The 25,703-nt window shown below is 35.5% G+C and overlaps 1 protein-coding gene across 4 annotated transcripts in view; it reads right to left on the bottom strand.

Annotated features, from left to right (window-relative positions):
* FAM120A (family with sequence similarity 120 member A) overlaps positions 1-25,703 on the bottom strand; it is a 154,052-nt gene that overhangs the window by 85,215 nt on the left and 43,134 nt on the right. For all 4 annotated transcript variants that reach the window (XM_069083753.1, XM_069083749.1, XM_069083752.1 and 1 more), the window contains 2 exons: positions 8,993-9,121; positions 8,038-8,134 (listed from right to left, as the gene is read on the bottom strand). In XM_069083753.1, coding sequence (XP_068939854.1) covers positions 8,038-8,134; positions 8,993-9,121 — 226 coding nt within the window. The remainder of the gene's footprint in view (positions 1-8,037; positions 8,135-8,992; positions 9,122-25,703) is intronic.

Genomic DNA, 25,703 nt, shown 5'->3' with positions numbered 1-25,703 from the left:
ACATTACATAAACTGTATTTTGAATAAATTTTCCAAGTTGAGAAAAGTACACTTTTATAGGTCTGTATTAAAAAATGACATATTTCAGTTTCTATTTACCAAAATATTTTAGAGAAGCATAGCCTAACTGAAAAATTATTATTGATTTCATTACTCATGGTATTTAAAACAAAAAGTCACACGAACTGTTTCAGTATCTAGACCTCTAAAAAAACATCAATGTAGTTAGAAAAATACTAATTTATTCTTTTTAAAATCAAATAAAAGATTGGCATTCCTTAAAATCACAGAGCAAAGTAATGGGTGTATATTCTTTTTTCCCTGAAACACTGCTTCCAAATTCTCTAAGAATGTAACTTTTAAAAATCCAGTTCAATTAAAAAATTATTCATTCAGTGCCAGGTGTTGGCAAAACAAAGATAAAATCAAAGGAACCACCAAAGGCATAAAAGTGGCACCAAGAAACTTACATTCTTCTGAGAATAATCAATATTTAGTCAGATAAGGTGGATAGAAGGGACTAGCAGCTAAGGGGGAATCAGGGAAAGACCTTCAAGACATTTGAACTAAACCCTTAATGGAATGAGAGATTTCAAGTGATAGAGGGAAAAGAGGAAGTCTATTTCAAGCACAGAAGCAGGAGATGGAATGTTACAAATAGGAAACAATAAGTACCTAGTTTGGCTGAGATTATGAGTACTCTGGGATGAATAAAATAAAATCAGATTGGAAATATAATTTGGAGACAGACCATGAAGGAGTAAATGCCAAAGAGAGGAATTTGTATCTGATGCTAGAAGCAATGAGGAAGGAACCTTTTTGAATTTGTAGTTACATGAAGATTGTTTTCCAGTTTGATATTATGTAAATAAAGTGGCTAAAATGTCCATACCCTTTGACTCAGAGATCCCATTTTGAGATACATAATGCAAGGAGATCACTGACAAAAAAGAAAGAGCCCATATACACCAAAATATTTATACCAACATTTTCTGGGCTAGCAAAGAGTTGGAAACAACAAAGTAGATGCTCACTGACTGGAGAATGGCTAAACAAACTTTTAAACAAGCCCAAAAGAATATTAATTACTGTGCTGTGAGAAACAACACATATGATGAATACAAAGAAACAGGGAGAGACTTCCACATAATGATACAGAGTGAACTACTGGGGAAAGATAATGAGCTCAGTTTGAAAATTTTGAGTTTAAGATGTCAACAGGACCTCAGTTTCAAGATGTTCAAATATGTACTTGGAGAGGCAAAGCTGGAGGTCAGATGAGTATTTACTACATGCTTACTCTGTTCCAGGTACTAAGCAGGGAGACAAACAAGACAGTTCCCATCTTCAAGGAGTTTGAATTCTAATATGGAAAAACAACATACAGAGGGGAGAGGTAGCCAAAGAGTGTTTTGAAAGTCAATGGATTGGTGATATGGTGATACCTACTCAAATCTGGGATTCTACCATCTGTGGATATGTAAAACCCATAACTAAGATTTTGAAATAGATGATTATGCAATGCTTATCTATATAGCATATCACTATATCTGTGACACACAAATTTAATCCTTTAAAGTGGCAATATTTTTTCCTGACTGAAAATTTTCGAATAAAAAAATCAGTATCTGTAAACTTGTTCTGCTCTTCTTCACATTGAAACTGTATCCAGGCATTAGCAATAGTGGGGTAACTTTTCTTACCACCCACTCACTTCTTAACCCCTGGCTTCTGTCTCTTACCATTCAACTAAAGTCCAAAGTCATATCAAATAAACCCCTATCACCAAAGCCAACAGCCATTGTTCTCATAACCTTTCTCTCCTTTCTACCCTGGCCTCATTTTCCACGATGTCACTCAAACATTTGACATTAAGGACTATCCTGTTTTTCTTGATGTCATCAATGCCCGAAGCTTCATAATACTGTCTTCTTATGGGTCTAACTCCTATTTCTCTGGCCTCTTTTCTTCCTTTTCTAAAGGCTAATTATCACAAACCCTTTAAACTGGGGCTTTTCCTAAGGTTTTGTCTATCATATTAAGCTGGATCTAATAAGATGAAATTTAGTAGAAGTAAATGTTAAGTTCTTTGTTGTTGTTATTCAGTCACATTCGACCCTCTGTGAACCTATTTGGGATTTTCTTGGCAAAGAAACTGCAGTGGCTGTCTATTTCCTACACCAGTGGATCCATTTTGTCAGGCAATCAAAGCTTAAGTGATTTGCTTAAGTAACAGCCAGGAAGTATTGGGCTGGATTTGAACTCAGGTCTTCCTGACTCTAAGATCAATGCTCTATTATAGGCACCCTGCCTCCAGCAGGGCCATTACCTTGTTTTACTACTGGACTCAATGACACTGGAGAAAAGAATGAGGCTGATGATTTTGCATTGCTTGGCCTTACTCAAATCCAATTCACTTGCAAGTCAAGACATCACCCTCCAGATGTCATTGAAGAACAAAGGACAAAGAAAAAGTTGCCTCCAGTAATGGGAATGGTAATTTAAGATTTTCCCTGCCCCTAGGCCCTCTGACAGGCTTAAGTGACTCTGAGAACCTTCCTTGACTGGAAAATATACTTTGCCCCCTAATAGGCTGAATGTGGTCACCTAGAGCCTGTGGTGGGAGGCTGGTTTTTCACCTCGGATACTCTGTGACTGGGCAGTGGGTCAAGAGGGTTGTGACATTCTCTGAGCCAGGAGAAGGCTATATATACCCTGATGTGAGATTTCGTTTTGGGGCTCACTTTGAGAAGAGTTATGTGATTTGACCAGACGAGACTCTGGGCAGTCACTGAGCCCCCTGGCTTTGAAAACCCAGATGTTGGGTTTTTTACCTGCTCTGGTAAATGACTAGGTATGGCTGTAATGGTCAGACAGTTGGAAGTCTGTCTGCTGATGTTTCTGTATTTGCTATCTGCCTGTAACTTGTTTGTATTCTCTGAAGTTCAGGGTGCTGACCTTTTTCCCCTGAACTAGGTAAATGATATATGTTTAATTGATTAAAATAAGATTGTTAACCCATTTTGAGTTGCTTTCCTTTAAAAAAGCAGATCTAAGAACTTGTGCTGGCAGCCACCCTGGGTATGCTGGGGTGCTTGCTGCTATACCTCTATGTGTGGTTAAATTTCACAAAGAACAAAATGGGACATATTAGACAGTAATTCATCTGAAAATGTCAGAACTTTTATAGAATGCAAGTTTAATACAGGTCAGCAGTGTGATTATGGCAGCAAAAAAAGCTACTATGATTACAGCCTACATTAAGAGAGTAAAGAATAAGCAAGTAAAAGAATTCATTGTATTCTGCCCTGTTCAAACCACATCTGGGCTAGTGTGTACATTTCTTAAAGAAGTTACCCTGCCTTTGTGATAATTATTTCCTTTTAAAAAATATACATACTCCATTAATGCCTTTTGTACCTACATCACAGTGACTTCCCAGTTACCTCCTGGCAAACAGAAACCCTCCCTCTTGACAAAACAATAAAGCTATTAACAACTCATGTCTGGTGGTCCTTAGCTTTCCATAACAGCCTAGGCTCGCTGTGTTCAAACATTCTTGATTCTGTTTTACCAGACCACGCTACTTTCTTACATTCACTTTTCATTACTTGTCCCTGCATCTATCCTCTACACATCTTTTAAAAACCTAAATTTGAGGGGTGGCTAGGTGGTGCAGTGAATAGAGCACCAGTCCTGGAGTCAGGAGGACCTGAGTTCAAATCCAGCCTCAGACACTTAACACTTACTAGCTGTGTGACCTTGGGTGAGCCACTTAACACCAATGGTCCTGCCTTCCCCCCTCCAAAAAGCAAAAAAATAAAAAATAAAAACCTAAACGTATGTGTGTGTGTTTGTGTGTGTGCGTGTAGGGAGGGGAGGGAGGGATTTAAAACTCAAAAGCTTATGGAAGTGAAAACTAAAAATAAATAAATGTAAAAAAAAACTAAATCAATGAAAATAACTGTCTCTTTTCCTCCTTATTGGAACTGTTTCAATTCAGAAATTCATTCTTGGGACCTTCTTACCATGACCAGGGCTGACATTCTAGTCCATGGAAACCAGTATCTATCCTTTTTCTAAATGTTTTGTAATCTGTTCTCCCTAAATATAGTGTGTCTATCAGATTGTTTTTAGCTTTTCTCTATCATATAATTTAGGATGGAACAGTCACTTCTTCCAAGGTTTCCATGCTCACTACCTTATCAATCAATTCTATCTACAGCAGTCATTTTTTCTCTGTCCAAAGAATATAACTAGGACCAATGAGCAGATGATGCCACAAAGAGATAAATTTCAGTTCATTATAACCAAGTCTTCCTAATTGAAATGTGTGGCCTTATAAGGTAATAAGCTCTTCATCAGATATAAAGGGGGATACTGAAGAGAGGATAATTGAATATAACAAGAAGGTAGATGAGATAACCTCTAAAGTCCTTTTCTATGGGGTCTATTTAGGAATTTGCACCTGATAGCTTTGATCTTCTCAATGACTTAAAAGGGAAACTCACTGCTGAGAGCTAACAGGTGGATGGGAGGGAAGGAGGGGATAATTTGGGTGCTGTAGAGGAGATGATACTTGCTATAGTTAGTATGAAAAATGCACTAAGAAAGGAAATAGATGAATTTTAAAATTTCCTTATTCTTTGCCTTTCTTTTCCTAACCTCATCATTTTTAAGCAGTATAGTGCTATCATTACACTAAATAGAAGTACGTGTAATTATGATGATAATGACAATACACATTTATGTAACACCTGAATCTTGCTTTAAAAAATACCTAGCCAGGGAAAAAACTTACGTTTTTAAGTGAATCTGTAAAATTATATGAACTTGATTTTCTATACTACAGTTCTTATATATTACTATAGATTACTGCATTAAGTGGTTGTAAAATAATTACAACAAAAGCTGAATATGAGCTCTAGTTTAAATCACATGAGAATGTACAAACTATATACTAGATCAGACCAATGGTGCTTCCAGACTGAGGTTTCATTGACAGGAGTTAATAGGAAATGTTTTACAAAGAGTATGGTAGTTAATTTTATGTCATGTTGAAAAGATTAATCTAAATCATGCTTAATTTCCAAAACAATTATCCATCCATAAATCTACTGACATGCTTCTTAAATCTAGTTATATTCCGTACCTCTTAATCAGTTTCATATGTTTATACTAATCCTATCTACAGTTTATAAAGTCCTGTAATAAGTCAATCAACAAGTATCCAAGCCTCTACTCTGTGCCCTACTGTATTAAGGCTGTGAAGACAAAGACAAAAAACAGTCCTTCAAGTGAAGGATGTCACAGTCCAATGTGAGAGACAACAAACATGAAAACAACTATGTACAAATAAGATACAGGCAGGATAAAGTGGGGGTGATTTCAAAGGGAAGGTACTAAAATTAAAATTAAGGAGGACTGAGAAAAACTTCTTGCAGAAGTTAGAGCTCTCTTCTATAATTCCTTTTCAAGTTTCTATGGGTGCCCCAATTAAATAAAAATAAAATTTTAATATTTTTATTTACATTAGCTAGACTTTCTTTTTGTCCTCCCATATAACAATTTTTTTAAAGGAAAAAAATCAGTGAAACCAACCAATACATCAAAAGTTATGTTTTAATAGTACTTCTTTGGAGCCATGTTTAGGCTCTGTAATTTGGAAACATTGTTTCAATTGTCTGATGTTGGCTGTTTTTTCACTTTACATACTTCTAATAATCTAGGTTACGCTATGTAAGTCCCTATCCCTAATTATAAAAAGTCATAAAGGGCATAGACTTTTACAACATTCCTTCTTAGCTATAATTCTTCTTGGTTGATAGTCAAGAAACTTCATCTTTCTACTCCATTCATATATGGAAGTGTCTATTCCCTTAGTCATTTGAGTTCTCCTCATGTCTTTCTTGTATTAAGCCCAGAACTACACATAATGTTCTGTTTTATATAACAAAAGCATGCTTCCCATCAGACCTTTTTGAACACAGTGGTAGAAAGGGCTTATTTCCTTTAAATTAACAATAACCCTAAGGAACTTTCAAGATTTTCTATAATCTGGGTTACTTTTTCCCTAGAAATATTATCACTGTATCCTTGGCTTAAGGTGAAGAGCATCAGTTCCATCTATTGTTAACTCAAAATCTTCTGAGTCACTCATGTTTTTGAGCTCTATAAGTTTAGCAATTCCTTTGGCATGCTGTCATTTTCAAACATACAGTTATTTGGTTGCACTCTTCCTTCCTTTTTATTACTTATAAAAATGTTAGTATGTGACCCAGGCCAAGCACATATCACTGAGGAACAAACACCACTTGAAAATCGTTCTGCTTAGAGCAGATTTTTCTCCCTATCCTTTGACTCCTAACTGTAAATCAATCCTCTACTCCAAGGGTAGGAAACCTGCAGCCTGGAGGCCACATATGGCCCTCTAGGTCCTTGGGTGCAGCCTTCTGACTGAGTCCAAGTTTTATAGAATAAATCCTTTTATTGAGGGGATTTGTTCTGTGAAGACTGGATTCAGTCAAAGGGTCACAACTGAGGATCTAGAGGGCCACGTGTGGTCTTGAGCTACAGGTTCCCCACCCCTACTCTTCTATCCTCCAAACCCATGGTAACTCAAGTTATGCTTGAATTCTAGAATAACATAAGAATAATAGCCAAGATAGAAGAATATAAAATAACATAAGGCAGTCTAATCAAGGAAGGATACAGATTTCTCTTTCCCTTAAATACTTTAGTCTGATATCTGGCATTATTTACTTTTGACATCTTATCACTTATTGCCTACTACTGTCAACTACCTAATGGTAGAAACTTTTTGCCCCACAAAAGATTTTAAACAAAAAGATAGTGCCTAATACATTGTATTCCACAGAGCACCAAGCTCAAAAGAACAGCTATTGAATTGAAACTCTACAAGACATTAAAAATCTACGTAAATATCCCTTTTGCTTAAAAACCATAATCATACTAGAATCTGCCAACCCTGAAGATAGACCATAACCAAGTAACTCCCACCCCCCTCCTTTTAAGCTTTTCTTTCTTCAGAAGTATTCTCAATTTTGCATTGCTTCAAGTATTTAGGTGCTAAACAACTGGATCTAACTACCTACAAAAGCAGGAATACCATTTCTCTTTCAGTGAGGAACTACCTTTGGGAAAGAACAATGGTCTAGAATGGCCTTCGAGTTAGCTAGCATAAACGGGCCTGAAGCCTAGTCCTGCCACTAATGAGCTGAGTGACCTTGGACAAGTTGCCTTCTCCATAAGGCCTCAGTTTCCTCTTCTAGGAAAGGAGGAGACAGGACATGATGACCTTTCCAGCTCTGACGTCCTATGATTGTTCAATCATTCTGCAACTTCAAAGAAGCACAATTCTCACAGGAATAACACAAAGGCACTTTTTCATTGTAGTTTTCTGGGAAGAACATCATTCATAACATCATGCATCTATTTCAAACATCAAGGCTCACTAAACACATATATTTGTTCCAAAGTTTTTGTTACCAACACCTTCCTTCCTTCTGGCCTACAAGAACAGAATCTGGAAGTGCAAGAAAGGAGCACGTGTGGTTTGGCACTACAGCACCTTGCAGCCAAGAGACCTCCAGCCTCACAATGTCAAGGCACTCACCTGGTAACAGGCACAGTGCTAGGAACCTAGGTACTACTTATGTGAGGAAATCCTTTTGTTCCCATAGCACTTTTAGCCCACTAAAAATGGTCTTACCAGAAAAGAGAGGGCAAATCAGTATTTACAAATCCTATGGTTCACCAACACCAATATCTATAAGTTATCAGGAATTCACCTACATACATGTTCTTCACACTCCTTGTCTTCCTTCCTATTTAAGGAACATTGCATGTACCTCACCCTCACTCTGTATTAGGAATTATGCTAGGTTTTGGAAGGAATTTCAGCAATTTAAATTCATAGAATCATGGATGTTAAATGAAGGGAGCAGAGCATATAAGAAAATATTTCTAAAGGATTGACATATGCTGTCAATAGCTTTCATTCAGGACTTTACTCACCTAAGTAATGTTGTGGATGAAATGGCATAGGCTTACTAGTCGCTGAATAATATCCGACTGCTCTCTTAAATCGAGTAACTTTGTCATCTGTTCTAGACTGAAATAGAAATAAAAAAATCTATGTAAAACCATTATGCCTCTAGTCAGGTATATTTTTAAAAAATAAAAACCCATGGGTACCTCTAAAGTTATTTTTTTATATTGGCTTAGAAGGTTAAAAATATTTTAAATTATTTAAGAAAAAGCAAAAGGTGTCAAGGTATAAGACTATCTAGCACTAATTATTTTTAAGTAACATGATTGAACTGAAATAAGACTGAGAGAAGAGGTGTTATATTTGCAGTTCTATTATTAATTTAAACAACCACTTTAATCCTTGAGGTATTTCATTCCCCATCTGACACATGGGGTTCAATACAAGTTATATCAATGGAATATTTGCCAAATGTTTGGAGAGGAGGGTGAGGATGTGGCAGAAGCTGTTATGTTACCAAAATTCATCATTCTGGTACCAATTTATTCTTACTTTGGAAGGAAAAAATAGAAATGCGAACTAACTAGACAAAAACATAAGAGTAAGCACCTTCAAGTGCCTCCAGATCCTGCCTTTGCAGATTACATGCTTAAGGGTCTAGAAAATGATTTTCTTATATGCTTAGAGCATGATGGAAAGGAGAGTGGATTTACAATGCATGAGGACCTGGGTTAAAATCATAATTCTGCCTTTTATTACTTATTTGTCTTTACCAATATATACCTGAGTTTATCAGCTATAAAATGAGCAAGTGGGACCAGATGACCTTGCCATTCATAAATTTCTCTCTCTCTCACACACACACACAGCAAGACTACTCAAGAACTGAACCAAAAAACAAATAATCAAATAGCTTATTCCAGTTAAATAGTCAAAACCTAGCAGATGCCCAGGGCAAATCATATTCAAGATCTGTTTTACCTGTGAATGCTGAAAAACATCTTTAGCTATGGCATCCAAATCAGTGGTATCCTGAATATTACGAACATAGTCAGCAACAGCTTTGATCACTACATCACAAGGTGGTAAAACTAGCTGGTGAGCCCGTACCTAGGAAAATAAACAAACATGTAAACAAATGGGTGAAAGAGTTCTTAATGGTGATCTAAATTCATAACTAAGGTTCTGAAGACTTATAATATTGAGTTACATTTTAAGGAGTTTAAGACCACCACCCCCAGTTGTGATTCTATCTAAACACTCAGCATTGAGATTATTTCTAATTTCTTATTCCCTGTAGCAGAAATATAAACATTTTTCCTTTAGATTTTTCTACTTTAGGAAAAAGAAAACATATGGAACTATTAATTAAAACAAAACCCCTACATTTCTGCTAATTAATGCTTAAAGGTTCATCTTTTCTCAGGCATATATCCCACACTGTGATGACAGTATATAAATTGATCACTAAACTTAAGAGGCCATTCTATTTTGGTAAAATCCCAATATCATGAATTTCACATCCAAATGCTGCTCGACATTTTTAGAAATTCTATTTCTAGTCTACTGGTACTGAGATTTAAAACAAAACAAGAGAGTGCCTTGCTTCTCTGTAGTTGAGCCTGAAAGTGCCTTAGAATCAGTACAAATAAAAGTAGAAGGAATTGTGAAAACACCTTTATATTCTTGTGCATAACTTTCTTCCTGTTATGTATAACTAGATCAAAAAGTACTAATATCACAGGTCCATGAGGGCATCCCAGTAAAGGAGAATAGGTAGTCAGTCAGGTGTAGTTTCTAGTCCTAAATCTGAAACTAATTAGTTATAGGACCTGGACACATCAATTAATCTATCTAGGCTTAGTTTCTTCAGCTATAAAAAGAGACTTCTTTCAGAGATAATGTTCTGTATGTCTAGTCATGATTAGAAGCATTCAGGAATAGTATGTATGTATGTATGTATGTGTGTGTATGTATGCATGTATGTATGTATGTGTGTAGCACAATCACCATATATGGTCTAAGATTCTCTTTCAAAACAAATTCTATCACCCCGTGGGATGACAGAAAGCCACAAAAACAACTTTTTTGTCCATAATGGTGATTACAAATGGTATTTATTATGCTGGGATTATATCTGCATTTATTTGACCCCCTGTCCCCAAAAGATAAAGATGCCAATAAACATAGAATTTTTTAAAATTAATTTTAAAAATAAAGGAAAACTAAAACCAAGCAAAGTCAAACCATAAATTTGTTTTGCTTCTTTATGTCTTTTGATCTATAAAATTAGTTTCCTTAAATAGAAAAGTAGAAGAATTAGTTTTTTTTCCCCCCTGGGAACTTTATTCCCCTCATCTAAAAAGCTATTGTTTGAATTCAATGCATAAAATTGGACAGATAGCCTTATAATCACAGCTATATCCCACAAATTTGTAAACTGCCTACAATGCCTAACCATGACAGTCCTTTCTAAATACTTAAGAATTTGCACATTATGGCCAATTTGTCAAACAAGCGTTCTCAATTTTGTAAGAAGTTATAAGGCAGAACCTGTTCATTTCTGCATTCTACCTACTACCTTATCTACAGGAGATCCCAAATCAGTTTTTAGAAGAATAAAAATTGGGGGTTGGCTAGATGGCACTGTGAATAGAGCACTGGTCCTGGAGTCAGAAGGACCTGAGTTCAAAAATCTGGCTTCAGACACTTAACACTTACTAGTCATGTGACCTTGGGCAAGTCACTTAACTGCAACTGCCCTGCCCTCCCCCCTCCAAAAAGCAAAAAATAAAAAATGTTTGGGGTGGCTAGGTGGCACAGTGAATATAGTGGCATGACACTCCTGTTTAAATACTTAAGAATTTGCACATTATAGCCAATTTGTCAAACAAGTATTCTCAATTTTGTAAGAAGTTATAAAGCAGAACTTGTTCATTTCTGCATTCCATCTACTACCTTATCTACAGGAGATCCCAAATCAGTTTTTAGAAGAATAAAAATGGGGGGGGGGGGCAGCTAGGTGGCACAGTTAATAGAGCACTGGCCCTGGAGGTAGGAGGAACTGAGTTCAAATACGCCTCCGATACTTAACACTTACTAGCTGTGTGACCTTAGGCAAGTCACTTAACCCCAATTGCCCTGCCCTCCCCCCTTCAAAAAGCAAAAAAAAAAAAAAGAATTAAAACTTCTGAAGTCTAAGAGCCCTACATAACCTGCTCTGGTACCTTACTTCCGATTTTTAGCAAACATCTAGTAATTCTTCCTCACAGAAATGAAACTCTCTAATTTAAATTAATTTAAGTTCACTTCATTTCTATGGACAGCAAAATGTGATCATCCAGTCAATCATTTCTTCATAATCTTTAAGACCAAAAATAACTCATCCCTCACCCACATCTTCTCCAAACTGAATTATCCAAGTAGTTTTGCTTTTTATCAGGGGAACAATAATGATTACAGATTAGAAAGAACAAATAAAATAACTCACAGCTTTTTTTTAATTGATAGGACTTAAAACTTTAAGCTATAACTGAAACAGTGTAACTTGCTACATATGAACCACTCAAATCCTTGTGCAATAAGAGGGAAAGAACTAAATACTATGTATTACCTATTTCTTTAACCAAGGTATTTCTTCCTGAAATTCCTCAATCCTCTCTACCATTTTTAAAAAATATTTCATTCTCTCTAGCAATTAGAATTAAATTAGAATCTACTACACTACTAAAAGAAAAAAATAAGCATTTCAAGAGACTTTAGAACCTCAACATACTTTGTGAAAATACTTGAAGGGCAATGTGTTAAGGCCTTAGTACATTAGCTATTAATTAGTAATAACTCTAGAATGATGAATGAAAGGAGTCTCAAAGCACTAAAGTTTTTCTTACTCTACTTCAATCTTTTGCCTAAACCCAGAACTCTAGGCTTAACTATGAAGTTTTGTTTTGGTCTAAAACCAAGTCTGTCTAATGTGGATTTAAACTTAAGTCTAAATATATGAATGTTATTTCCTATCCAAAGCTATTCAAATAATGTGCACAATTTATTATTAATTTTTAAATCTGAAGATATGCTTACAAAACGAATATTTTAACACATGATGGTGAATCCCAAATATATAAAATCACAGAACATTAGAATGTTCATGGCCTTTAATTCATCAAACATGTATTAAGTTTTACTATGTGCAAGGTGCTGGGGATAGAAAGGAAAAAAACTAAGAGCTTACATTCTACTGATACAAAATGTCAACCATTCAGTTTGAAAAATTCTACAGATTCACAGGTTAAATTCAAATGATACCAGATTTCAAGGAAGTGAGAATGTTAAGACAAAACTATGGCTCACAGTACTGACTATACCAAATTTCTCCAGCTTCCTGACCATCATTTGTGAGAGTGATCAGTTACACTTCTCTGCATGATCTTTAACTGAATGAAGTTATCACTTTAGCCACATGCAGGCTAACTCCCCAAATCAGCCAACTTCTGAGTTTATTAAATTCAGTCATCACCTCATTCTCTATCCCTAAAATACATGCTTTGGAATTTCAGGATGGTATATACACTGCCAGAAAACAATATCTCAACTGAAAGAAGAAAAAAATTACCCAATCTGTAGCACATCAAAAAATAGTATTTTAGACAAATGAAAAAAAATTTAAATCCAAATGACATTCACTTCCAAGAAGGTGCCCCCCAACGCACAAGTGTATATACTCTCTCTCTCTCTCTCTCTCTCTCTGCTTCTCTAAATCTTTTCTTTTCTCAGCTCTTGATTTGTAGGGGGATAAAGATCTGAACTGCTAAAGAGGGGTCCCAGGGTTTGAAACAGATGAGAAGTGTTGGAATTGGTCTTAAAGTCCCCTGCCAAGACTGACAAGAATGTTTGAAACGTAGGAGTTAACAAAGTTGAGCTATTTGGTATCTGGTCAAACAGAACAAAAGTGAAAAGGTTTCCTTTCCCAAGTACTACAGGTCTTATACGTTGGGTAAGGCCATGTTCTAAAAACAACATAAATCATGTATGAGATATATACTCCATTTATAAGAAAGAAATCATAGAATTTAGAGTATTGAGATCATCTAGTAAAAATCCCTGCAATATATACAGCTCAAGAAACTAAGCCTCAGAGAAGGATTAGGTGACTTGACCCAGGTAAGAATTATCAACTAGTTAGTGTCACAGCAGGTCTCCTGATTCCAGTGTTATTTCTAGCCTACCCCACAGAAAATATGGTTGATAATAGTTATCATTCATACATAATTTTGTGTAGCCAAGTGAAGGATGTTATTATAGGATATCAACTTGAAAAAGATCTTTATAATTATGAACTTCTTGAAGGCAGGACCTGTCGGCTTCATTTTTGTCTTTGCCTCCCTCACACCACACCTGGACATAGCAGGTGCTCCACAAATGCTAGTTGATTTGACTTTTTCTTTTTTGGAGGGGGGAAGGCAGGGCAATTGGAGTTAAGTGACTTGCCCAAGATCATATGGTAAGTGTTAAGTGTCTTGACATCACATTTGAACTCAGCTCCTCCTGCCTCCAGGGCTGGTGCTCTATTCACTGAGCCACTTAGCCACCCCATATTTAACTTCTCCTTGTAATACTACTATTAGTTATATAGGGAAATAATTAGTATTTAAAAGTCAGGATATTGTATCAATTTTTAAATACTTTAAAAATTGATATTTAGAAAAACCTTACCTTCCCCAAACCTAGTAAGTTAAGACTTCCCAAAACTAGCTAAGCTAAAATTAAAACCTTTTTTACTTTCCATATTATATTGCTCACAGATTATAAAATACTACCCACCCCTCTGGGGAGGCGAGGTGGCACAGTGAATAGAGCACTGGCCCTGGAGGCAGGAGGACCTGAGTTCAAATCTGGCCTCAGACACAACGCTTAATAGCTGTGTGACCTTGGGCAAGTCACTTAACCCCAACTGCCCTGCCCTCCCCCCTCCAAAAAGCAAAATACTACCCCTTTGTAGAGAACATAAAGTCAGTGCACATACTTCATATATATATACACATATATATTATGTTAGAATATTATTGGTGGTTTTTTATTTTCCTTTGAAAGATCAATTCCTTACAATAATCATCTTTGGAAGGCAACTAAAACAGTCTCACCTTCACCTAAGTCAAATTCTAAGCAGCTCCAAGATTTTAACAAGGTTCTTCAAAGACTCAACTAAATCAACTTTCAACTTTACTCTCATGTGTGTGTGCATGCATATATGTGTACACACACACACACACACATACACACACCTCTTTAATAAGCATATAGATTTGCTTGAAAGTCCTCCAAGTTTTTCCAAAGCTGTATGTGATTCTAGGTAGATAACAGACCCTCAAATAATAGCTAACAACCTTGAATAGCAGGTGACAGATCTCATCTTTTCTCCTTCTCTTGAATGTCCTTACATCATTCCTCTCAGGAAACTGGCTTCCATTTTTTTCTTTGCCTGTAACTTTTCATAAATCTATTCCATATATTGACTACTGGTATTTTTAAAGAATAATTAATAACTTTAAGGATGATTTAGAGGTATTCATTAACATAAACATTTTGGCCAGCAATAATATAGTACAAATGGCTATGTAGCAATAATATCTTAAAATCCTGAAAGTCTCTCTTTGGTTTCCACTACCAGGTGCTTTCTTAATCATTAGTTTTTTGTAAGTCTTCTAATTGGTTGAGTTGTAATGATATTCTGCCTTATCCACTGGAGAGAAAAAATATAAATTAGGATTTCAGTATTTCCTACACTGAAGTTCATCTTGCAAATGCAAGTATGAAGGTAACCCTGGATTCTCCAAAGCTATGCCAGCAGGTTGTAAGCTCTGGTAGATTCTACCAAACTGAACAGGTCTGGTGATGAACTATATGTCCATGACCAGCCTAGCTAAGTTCCAGAAGGAACCTATGAAGACATGAATTTTGAGAAAAGAGCAAGCATTTTTCAAAGATTATCTAGTAAGATATAGAAGGTAGGTCACAAGTTTCACTGATACAGGGAGTACCACAGTAACAAAACCTGCAGATCCTTGAATAACTTGAATACATGTGCTATTTGTACAACCAGTCTATCATTAAAATTCAGCATTTCAATTATTAAAGTCATTTATGATCAAAATATATCATGACCAATGCTAATTTAAAATGAAATTCTATGAGAGATTAAATTCATATGAATGTTTAATATTGTAAATCTCAAATGTTACAACAATATCATTAATGGCACTTCTATTTTTCATTTACTTTGTATTGAGACAAATATTTTCTATATCATATCATTTATTTCTAATATACACAAATTTCAGTAAAACCTCATTATCATCATCAATAAATTATAATTCAGAATGAAAGCCTTTTCATCTTTTGGGCAGTTCACAAGCATTTTAGTAGAAACAAAACTAAAAAGCTAATTCAAATATTACAATTTTATGTAGAACTATAACCTTGTGAACAAGGATACTTAAAAATAACCACTTTTGTTTCTTTCATTTTGAGATGCTACAAGTCAGGACTAGAAACAGGAGGCATCAAGGGTTCATATTACTATTAACGAGAATTCAAGTAACAGTATTTAAAACCAGACATCTTTGACTATAGAAAAGGTTTGCACAAAGGTCACTATATTGTAGAATTATAATTTTACTAGCAATTAAAAATGAAATCCCGTAATTAATAGACGAGTTTTAGCCTAAAATTTGTCCAAGCTTCCCCCCACATGCTAAGCTGTGCAAAACTAGCCCAGTCGTGTGCACTAAACAATTTGGTGGATAGAGCACTGAGGTCCAGAGAGGTCCAAAGACCTCTTCTCAACTCCTCTCTGGATGTGGTCAAACTTGCCCTTTGCCTTTCCACAGGAATTTTAGTGTTACCATAAAGTTTAGGGGGGTTTGCACTTAGAGGAAAGGACTGCAAAAAAATTAAGTAGTTTCAATGCAGTGCCAGGTATACAAGTTTCACAGATATACCTGAAAATGCTAATTAATCCAAAAAAGGTAAGGGAACGGGGTTGGAGGGGGTATAAGCTATTTTTTTTTAAATAAAACTACTTTTGATAAAAAATTTTCTTGGTACAATCAAAAAAATTCCACCCAAAAGATATTTTTATAAGAATAAAGCAGCTAGGGGCGGCCAGGTAGCACAGCAAGTAAGAGCACCGGCTCCAGTGTTGAGAGGACCTGGAGATCGAATCCCGGGCTCAGACACTTAGCACCCACCCAGAAACACCTGGCCGTGTAACCTTGAGCAAGTTACTTAACCCCAATTGCTTAGGGGCGGCCAGGTCGCTCAGCGAGTGGGAGCGCTGGCTCCAGTGTTGGGACGACCTGGAGATCGAATCCCGGGCTCAGACACTAAGCGCCACACCCAGAAATAACTGGCCGTGTAACCTTGAGCAGGTTACTTAACTCCGATTGCTTAAAAAAAAAAAAAAAAGAATAAAGCAGCTATTCTGCAAAGCACTACACCAAGGTGCTAGGGAAGCAGACATAACAAAACAAAAACAAAAACCCCACAAAAACAACAGTCCCTGCTTTCAAAGAGCTAGATCTACAGATTTAATATAGAATATTTTCAGAAACACATTCAAGAATTTAGCCTTGCCATTCACATGAGTTGTCAGTATTACCCATTTTCTTCAATTGCTAAAAACAATGTCTTTCACAGCAGATCCAATGATACCTAGTGTTACTAACAAAAAAAAATTACTGTCTATTTGTCACTGCTTTGATACTCAAATACCAGATGTAACCTAAAGTAATAGAGACCCTGTGAAGCTGACATACACCTCTAAAAGTAACCACACCAGATACTTCCAATTCTATCCTCAGTCATTATAACTGTCCATAATCAAAATGTTTCCATGTGACAGATTGTTCCACAACAATTAATATCTATTATCCTAAATTAAATATATATTAGCCAATCAAATCACTCAACTAATAAAAAGGACGCTGACTTTCCCACACCCACAAAAAATGACATTACCTTATGTTGCTGAATCTTCGTATTCAAAGAAGCACTAAAACAGCATTTGGAACATTCCATTACAGCAGTAACTGCAAAGGAGGGTTAAAATAATTTGTCCTTGCCTTGTCTCAAAAGCATATTTAACAGTCAAACTAAATATCCATCAGGGTTTTCTTCGCTTATTATGGATTTCAATGAATAACGAGCCTATTTTCTTTTTTTTTTTTTTAAAGAACTTTCCTTTTGAGCAAAGTCTTTGAATTATTTTCTCAGCTGTAGCCCCAAAGCAGATGTTAGGAAAGGCAAAAGTTGAAGAAACTGCAATGAACTTGAGCAACAGCAGGAAAATACCATCTTCTCACCTCAAAATACTTCAGCTATTAATTTGTGCATACAGTACCCACAAGTTAGTTTAAAACTTGCACATCCAACAACTTTAGTGGCAAATCACTATCTAGCCTCATTTTTAGCAACAGACTCATTCAGTATTTTTAGAGCTTTAAAAAGACCATTAAAGGCCATTCAGTTCAGCCTTTTGCTATCAGTTTGGGATTGCTAAGAAATGTGGAAATAGGGATCTACTTTTCTACACACAAGATCTACTCAAACTTGAGTTTCATTTAATTACCCATCTTCAATATTCTTTCTCCAATTCCTTATTTTCCAACCATAGTGGAACCTCAAAACTGGATTCAAAATCTTCTTCTATATCATATTTCTACTGCTGCATCTAAAACTGGACAGGAGATTTAGACTATGTCAACTAGCTCTAAATGCATTTCAACAATGAGGTATGTTTTTAATCTTTGTCCTATTTTTCTAATGAACACTACATTAACACTTCAGTTTTAGCTTTGTTGTCCACTACAACTTCTGCCATACTTACTTGGTATTAGTCAATGATTATGTTTGGAAAGTTATTTTAAATCCATAATCAGAATATCTAAATTGTCCAAATGGAACTTCGTAACATAAATGTTCCATTTAATTCTATTTGGCGTTTGTCATTGTTGCTCATTTTGCCCTCATCATTTTGAATCTAAATTTAACATTAGTAATGCCATTCACTCAACCAAATGTGACTGTATTAACAAATAACCACATGCATTATTATTTTTGTCAATTATCTTCATGATAGAATAAGTGGTCCTGAATATCAAAAAATAAAACATTATGTTCTTATTGCTAATTATCTATATTCATTGTGAATTCCAGTAACTTCGTTTCCACAATTGCCTACTGCTTAATTTACATGCTAAAGAAAAACAAACTGGTTCAATGTCATTTATTCAACAAGCATTTATTAAGTACCAATGATGTTCAAGGCACTGTCCCCAAAAGGAAAAAGACAGTATGTTTCAAGGTAGTAAGTAAATTAATTTTAGATCACTTATACATTTAGTTCCACTCATTAACAGGAATGTTTAAGCTTTATTACATCTGAGATTCCTAAGATCATTTATTCAGTGCAATAAAGATTTATTAAGTACCTTCTATGTGCCAAGCATTATGCTATGTGCACAGGATAGAAAAAGACCAAAAGGCAATTATCCCTGTCTTTCAAGGAGCTGATATTCTAATAGAAGTGCGGAGCATAAAATGTGCACAGAGATAAACAGAAAATATATACGGAAAATAAGGTAGTTTTACTGGGCAATCAGGAAAGGCCTCACGTAAGAGGAGGCCACAGATCTTAGAACTGGAAGAGATCATGGAAGTCATCTAGCTCAATACTTTCATTTTAAAGATGAGAAAATAAAAGGGTTAGAAACAGTCAAGAGACTTGTCCAAGGGCAAAAAGGTAGTTTGTATCAGAAATGGGACAAAGGGATAGACAACCATGACAAAGAAATATAAACCTAACAAGAAAGGTTGCTACCAAGCTACTTTCAAAAGCCCAATTTAACCTACCATGTCCCTGATAATAAGACACTGTCTTATTATTTTTTTGGGACAGAAAAACACCAGAGGGCTTATTTTCAGGGGAGGGCTTATTTTAATGAACATTGACAGCAATTTTAATAAACAGGTAAATGTGAACAAAAAAATGTACCTTTATTCAATAAGCAAATCACTGGGGAAGAACAGGATGATGCGCTCACTGCTGCAGCTCTGATTGGATGCAGCTCGGAGCGCGGCGTGCGTTTCACCCGGGGGGGAGGGGGATGGTGCATACAGAGGGTAATACAGAGGGTACCGTAATGTAGCGTGTAGCACAGGGGATCACCTTCACTACAGTAGCAATCTCAATAGGGCTTATTTTCGGGGGAGGGCTTATTTTAGAGGAATCTTACACAGTAAGGGGAGGGCTTATTTTCGGGATAGGTCTTATTATCGGGGAAACACGGTAAGAATGGAAAAGGACATAGGACAGTGACTATTTGGTTTACAATTCCCATTTTAAAATATAACATTAAAAAAATAAATGCAAATGTCACACAACAGCAGTTGCTCAATCAAAATGAGTCATTGTAATACAGAATTATTTTAGTTATTACAGAGTTAGGAGTTGAATAGCCCTAAGAGGCCATCTACTTCAACACCTGTAGTTGATAAAAAATTTTCTCTATCACATTCCCAACAAAACCATCTAGCTCAAATATCTTCACTGATAAGAAAATCACCACCTAATGAGCCAGCTCATTCCATTCATTGTTAAACTAATCTAGCTGTTATGAAGATATTCCTTATATTAAATTGTCTATCTTCCTATAAATTCTACCTGTGGCTCCTACTTCTACCTTCTAGAGTCATACAGAATCCTTCTCCCAGTATCTGAAGATATCATTTTATTACATTTGAATTTTTTATAAAATGGCAAAATATCCCTCATAACCAGAGGGAAGAATTTCCACTCTGGAAATTCCATCAGCTAAAGGGCCTGCAGTTTATAGTATTAGTCTGAGCAGTGAGGGGTAAAAGTTACTTTCCCACAGTCACACAATTCTTAAAGACCTCTAAAATCCTACTTTTACAAATTTCCTTCCACTATGTCTGGAAGGTATCCCATTCCCTAGTGAAGCCTATTATTAAAAATGTTCCCAAAGGATACAACTGATCAAATGAGTGTATCTTGAAAATCAAATATATTCTAAATAGGATATATTTTATTCCCACAAAAAAAAAGGGCACATTATGACCACTTCATTTTAATCAAGGAGAGACTGAAACTTCCAACTCTAATCTCTTGTACAGCCCCAGTTATATATATCCAAATGCTGGACCAGCATGTTTCCATTTACAACTCAAATCCACCATGTTTAAAGAAGACTCCATCATCTCCCCAAAACCTTTCCCTCATCCAATTTCTTCACTGGCCTCCAATGCCTCAGGTTTGTAAACTCAGAAGAACCTTTCTTCTATTTACCACTTATACTCATTCAATTGCTAAGACCCCCTGATTCTTCCCCACCTTTTCACCCATGCTGTCACCATACACTGTATTTCAGACTATCTGAACCTAGACTATTGCAACAACTTTTTAGTTTGTCTTTTGGTCCAAAGGTCCCTTCTCTTCAATTTATCCTTCATCTCATTGCTAAAATTATTGTCCTGGGGTGTATAATTCCTCGACTCAAAAAACTTGAAGGCCCTTCTATCTCCCTCACACTAAGATAAAACACAAATTCCTCAACTACCCCTCCTCATTCAAGCCAAGAAGGGAATCCTGCCAAATCTGTCTATTGACATCTTTTCCTTGCTTAAATGTTACTATTTTTATGAAGCTTTCCTTAATTCTTTCATTTAAAAAATTATATAAATTTTCTTCAATCAACAAAAATCTGTCTTCTCACTCTCCCACCCCACCCTTCCTCCTATTCTAAAACTATGCTTAATTCCTTCATCTTAAGTGATTTCACAGTCTTGCACTTATGGTTTGCCTTACATCACAATGAGTTATGTACAGATCTCTTCTCCCATCCCTGTCCATTAGACTTCAAGATCCTTAAGGAGGGAACGGTGTGGTTTTTCCAAGCCCAATTCACCCCGCCCCTGCCCAACGTATATCACAAGTGCCTAGCCAACTTGCTAGCACATAATAAAGGCTTGTTAAATTATAAGCCCTGGCACCACAGAACAGAAACACAGCACAGAAAGGAGGACACAAGGCTAGGAATATCTAGGCTCAAACCCCACCTCTGAGACACACAGTAGCTGTGGGACTCTGGGCAATTTTCTTAGTGTTCTAGGTAACTGTCTAAAACCACAGTTTGTAGATTGCAATAATAAATAAAAACATTGAAGAAAAAAGTGAACCAGAGTATTCTCTTGATAAAACCTGGCAGAATAAAAACAAAATAAACTCCAGACATAAGAAGTGATCAATAATAAGTAAAACACCACATTAAGCAAACAGAATAGAGAATGAGGATGTAAGCATTGAATTCTTGAAAAATACTATCACTCTTACAATTCTTTGCAAATTTTGGTCCTTTTCATACATAGTTCCTCCAGAAATAAAGGAAAACCACAATTTAGGTTTGTTCTCTTAACATTTGGTTTTCACTCAAGCAGCCTGTTGGCTTCCAAAAATCTAACCATCATGCTTTGCATTATTTTGTATTTTTCAGTATGTAAAAATATAAGATGTCATCTTGTACCTTAAGAGGTCTGATCATGTACAAAAGAGTTTGTATTATATTTAAGTTCCTTGAGAAAAGACTGTTGTTTATTTGTGTCTCTTTTGCTATTTTCCTGGCACACAGATAATTCATAAATGTTTTTAGGAATTTTTTTTCAGATATTTTTATTACCAAAATTAAAATAATTTGTGTGAACGTGAGTCAAATAATATTGTTCTGATATTTCAGTCATGCCTGACTCTTTATGACCCCATTTAGGGTTTTCTTAGCAAAGATACTGGAGTAGTTTGTTTATTTCCTTCTCCAGCTCATTTTATATATGAGGAAACTGTGGCAAGCAGGGTTAAGTGACTTGCCCAGGGTCACACAGCTATTAAGTGTCTGAGGACACATGTGAACTCTGGAAGATGAGTCTTCTTGACTCCAGGCCGAGAGCACTATCTACTGCACCTCCAGCTGCCACATCACAAATAAGATCACTTCTTGGTCTTTGTTCAAGTTTACTTTAAGAAGAGAATTTTTACAAATGCTGTGTACTAGAATTTGAAGGTAAAAGCTCAGAAAAAAAATGTACCTACGTTCATATAAATTATTTATATGACAAGTCTTATTTACTTTGTGTGAATTAAGAATAAATGGTAGAGTAGGCATAGACAAAAATCTTAAACCATATACAAAGATAAGGTTAAAATAGGCACATGATTTATTCATAAAGGCTGATACTATAAGCAAATTAGGGGAGCAAGGAATAGTTTACCTGTCAGATCTATGGAAAAGGGAAGAATTTATGACCAAACAAGAGATAGAAAACATTATGAAATGCAAAATGGATAATTTTGGTTATATTAAATTAAAAAGGGTTTGCACAAACAAAGCCAATGCAACCAAGATTAGAAGGAAAGCAGAAAGCTGGGAAACAATTTTTACTGCCAACGTTCTTGAAAAAGGCTTCATTTCTCAAATATACAGAGAACTAAGTCAAATTTATAAGAATACAAGTCATTCCCCAATTGATAAATGGTCAAATGATACAAACAGGTAGTTATCAGATGAGATAAAGCTATCTATAGTCATAAAAAATGCTCTAAGTCACTACTGATTAGAAATATGCAAATCAAAACATCTCTGAGGTACCACCTAACACCTATCTGATTGGTTAATAGGACAAAAAAGGAAAATAATAAATTTTGGAGAAGATGTGGGAAAATTGGAATACTAATGTATTGTTGGTAGAATTGTGAACTGATCCCACCATTCTGGAGAGCAATTTGGAACTATACCCAAAGGGCAATCAAACTGCACATACCCTTTGACCCAGCAATACCACTACTAGGTCTGTATCGCAAAGAGATCATAAAAAGGGAAAAGAATCCACATGTACAAAAATATTTATAGGAGCTCTTTTTGTGATGACAAAGAATTGGAAATTGAGGGGATGCCCATCAATGGGGGAATGGCTAAACAAGCTGTGGTATATGAATGTAAAGGAATACTATTGTGCAATAAGAAATGATGAGCAGGCAGATTTCAAAAAATTCTGGACTTACATGAACTGATGCTGAGTGAAGTGAGTAGAACCAGGAGAACATTGTACACAGTAACAGCAACATTGTGCGATGATCAACTTTGATAGACTTAGTTCTTCTCAGCAATACAATGATCTAAGACAATTCCAAAAGACTCATGATGGAAAATGCTATCCACATCCAGAGAAAGAACTATGGAGTCTGAATGCAGATGGAAGCCTACTATTTTCACTTTTTTTTCTTTCTTGTAGTTTTTCCCTTTTGTTCTGATTCTTCTTTCACAAAATGACTAATGTGGAAATATGTCTAATGTGACTGTATATGTATAGCCTCTATCAGATTCCTTGCTGTCTTAAGGAGGAAAGGGCGTAAGAAAAAAATTTGGAACTCAAAATCTTATAAAAGAGAATGTTGAAAACTATCTTTACATGTAATTGGAAAAAACAAAATGCAACAGTGGGTAAAAATGGAGAATAAATGGTAAAAATGGATGTGAACAGTTCTCAAAAGAAGAATCATATATTCTCAATTCATCAATCTTCTCAATTATATGACAACACTGCTCCAAATCACTAATAATAAGAGAAATGCATATCAAAACAATAGAGGTTTATCTTACAACCTGCCAATTGGTAAAGATAAATAAAAGATGAGAAGAATCCATGGTGAAGGAGTTGTAAAAAGACAAACTATACATCACTGATGGAGTTGGTCCAACCACTCTGGAAAACAATCTGAAATTATGCTAAGAAAGTGATTAAAATATCTGTACTCTTTGATCCACAGACTGCATTACTAGCCATAGATAATGAAGGAGTTAATATTAAAGAGGGAAAATAATCATCCATATATATAAAAAAAATTTACAATAGCATTTTTCTTGTAGTAACAAAAAGGAATAAAGCAGATGTCCAGTGTTTAGGGAATGACTAAATTTGTGCTACATGAATGTATGCAATATTATGGCACCATAAAGAACCATGGAGGAAGCTGGGTGCTCCAGTGGATAGTGTACCAGACCTGAAATCAGGAAGTTTGAACCCAGCTTCAGACAGATACTAGTTGTTACCCTGGGCAAGTCACTTAACTTCTCTCAGCTTCAGCTTCCTTATATGTAAAATGGAGAAAATAATGGCAACTACCTCCCAAGGTTGTTGGATCAAATAAGTTAATACGTATAGAGTCCTTTGCAGATTTTAAAGGACTACATGTTAGCTATGACGATGATGATGACACTGATGAATAAGAAAAGCATGGAAAGATGTATTTTATATTAACTGATACAAAATGAAGTAGTGAGGAAAATGAGAAATACGTTATTCATAATGACAATTTTAACAGGAAAAAAAAAACTGGCAACAAAAGATAGGGGTGATAACTGAAACTCTTAATTTCGTTGGTGTAGGGAGCACCCAGTGAGAACCTTCCTCTAAATGCTGAGAAATTATAATGACCAAGCTTGGCTTCACAGAAGTGAAATTAGAGTACACCCTTCCCCCTGATTCTTTAGAGACAAGGACAAATATTGTTTTGGAACACTGCACATAATTTTGGATTTGGTTGATGTGCTGTGTAACTTTGCTTTTTTATTCTGTAATAAAGGATGGCTCTCTAGGAGAGTAGTAAGTAGGGATGAAGTAGGAAATTTAGGTCACTTTAAAACAAAAGATATCAATAAATATGTAAATGTTAGGGAGAAAAAAGAAACAAATGGAACAATATCTCAGTATCAGAGAAACTGAGAGCTGAAGGGAATCTTAAATAGTCTTCTCATCCAGTTTACCATCCAATATAGATCACTCTATAACAGCATTGAAAGATTGAGTATTTCTAGCAAACATCTCACTACCTTTTAAAGGAGGCCATTTTTTATTTCCAGAAAGCTTTTTGGATTAAATAACTTTTCCCTTGAGTGGAAACCATATTGCCATGTTGAAAACACATGATCATATCTGGCAATCTGGCAAAAATGACCAAAAAAAAATTTAGTCCCTATTGGAAGGACTTGAAAAAAGCACAATAAGCCACTGGTAGAATTGTGAATTGGTCCCACCATTATGGAAAGCAATCTGAAATTACATTTTAAAAAAGCAACCAAAATATACAACTTCTTTGGTTTAGAGATCCTACTAGGCATAGAGCTGTCAGGAAATAACAATTTACAAGGACAGTAAAGATAGGATGAAAAGCTCTGATAAACTAAAGTATTCACAGAAACACTTCCATTGTGATATCAAAGAAATGGAAACAAAATAAATACACATGAATTGTGTAAAGGCTAAACAAATGTGGTGCATGATCATTGTACCCTAAAGAAACAATGAATAGGAAAAATTCAGATGGACATACTAACTGATATAGAGTGAAATAAGCAGAAGCAAGAAAATATATAAAATTATAAATTAAGAGAATAAAAATTAAATTGGATAGTGTGCAACAATATTAATGATCAAGCTTTACCTCAGATAAGAAAATGCACATAATATCCATCTCCCTTTGCAGAGCTAGAAGAGTAAGAATGTAACATATTGTATATGGTTGTAATAGCTGATGTATTAGTTAGGTTTGCTCAAACTTTCACTTCTT

Source organism: Petaurus breviceps, unplaced genomic scaffold (assembly GCF_028583685.1).
Source record: "Petaurus breviceps papuanus isolate PSGF00001 unplaced genomic scaffold, PetGlider_PUasm1.0 174, whole genome shotgun sequence".
NCBI classification, from domain to species: Eukaryota; Metazoa; Chordata; class Mammalia; order Diprotodontia; family Petauridae; genus Petaurus; species Petaurus breviceps.
This window is presented reverse-complemented; position numbering and strand designations above follow the sequence as displayed.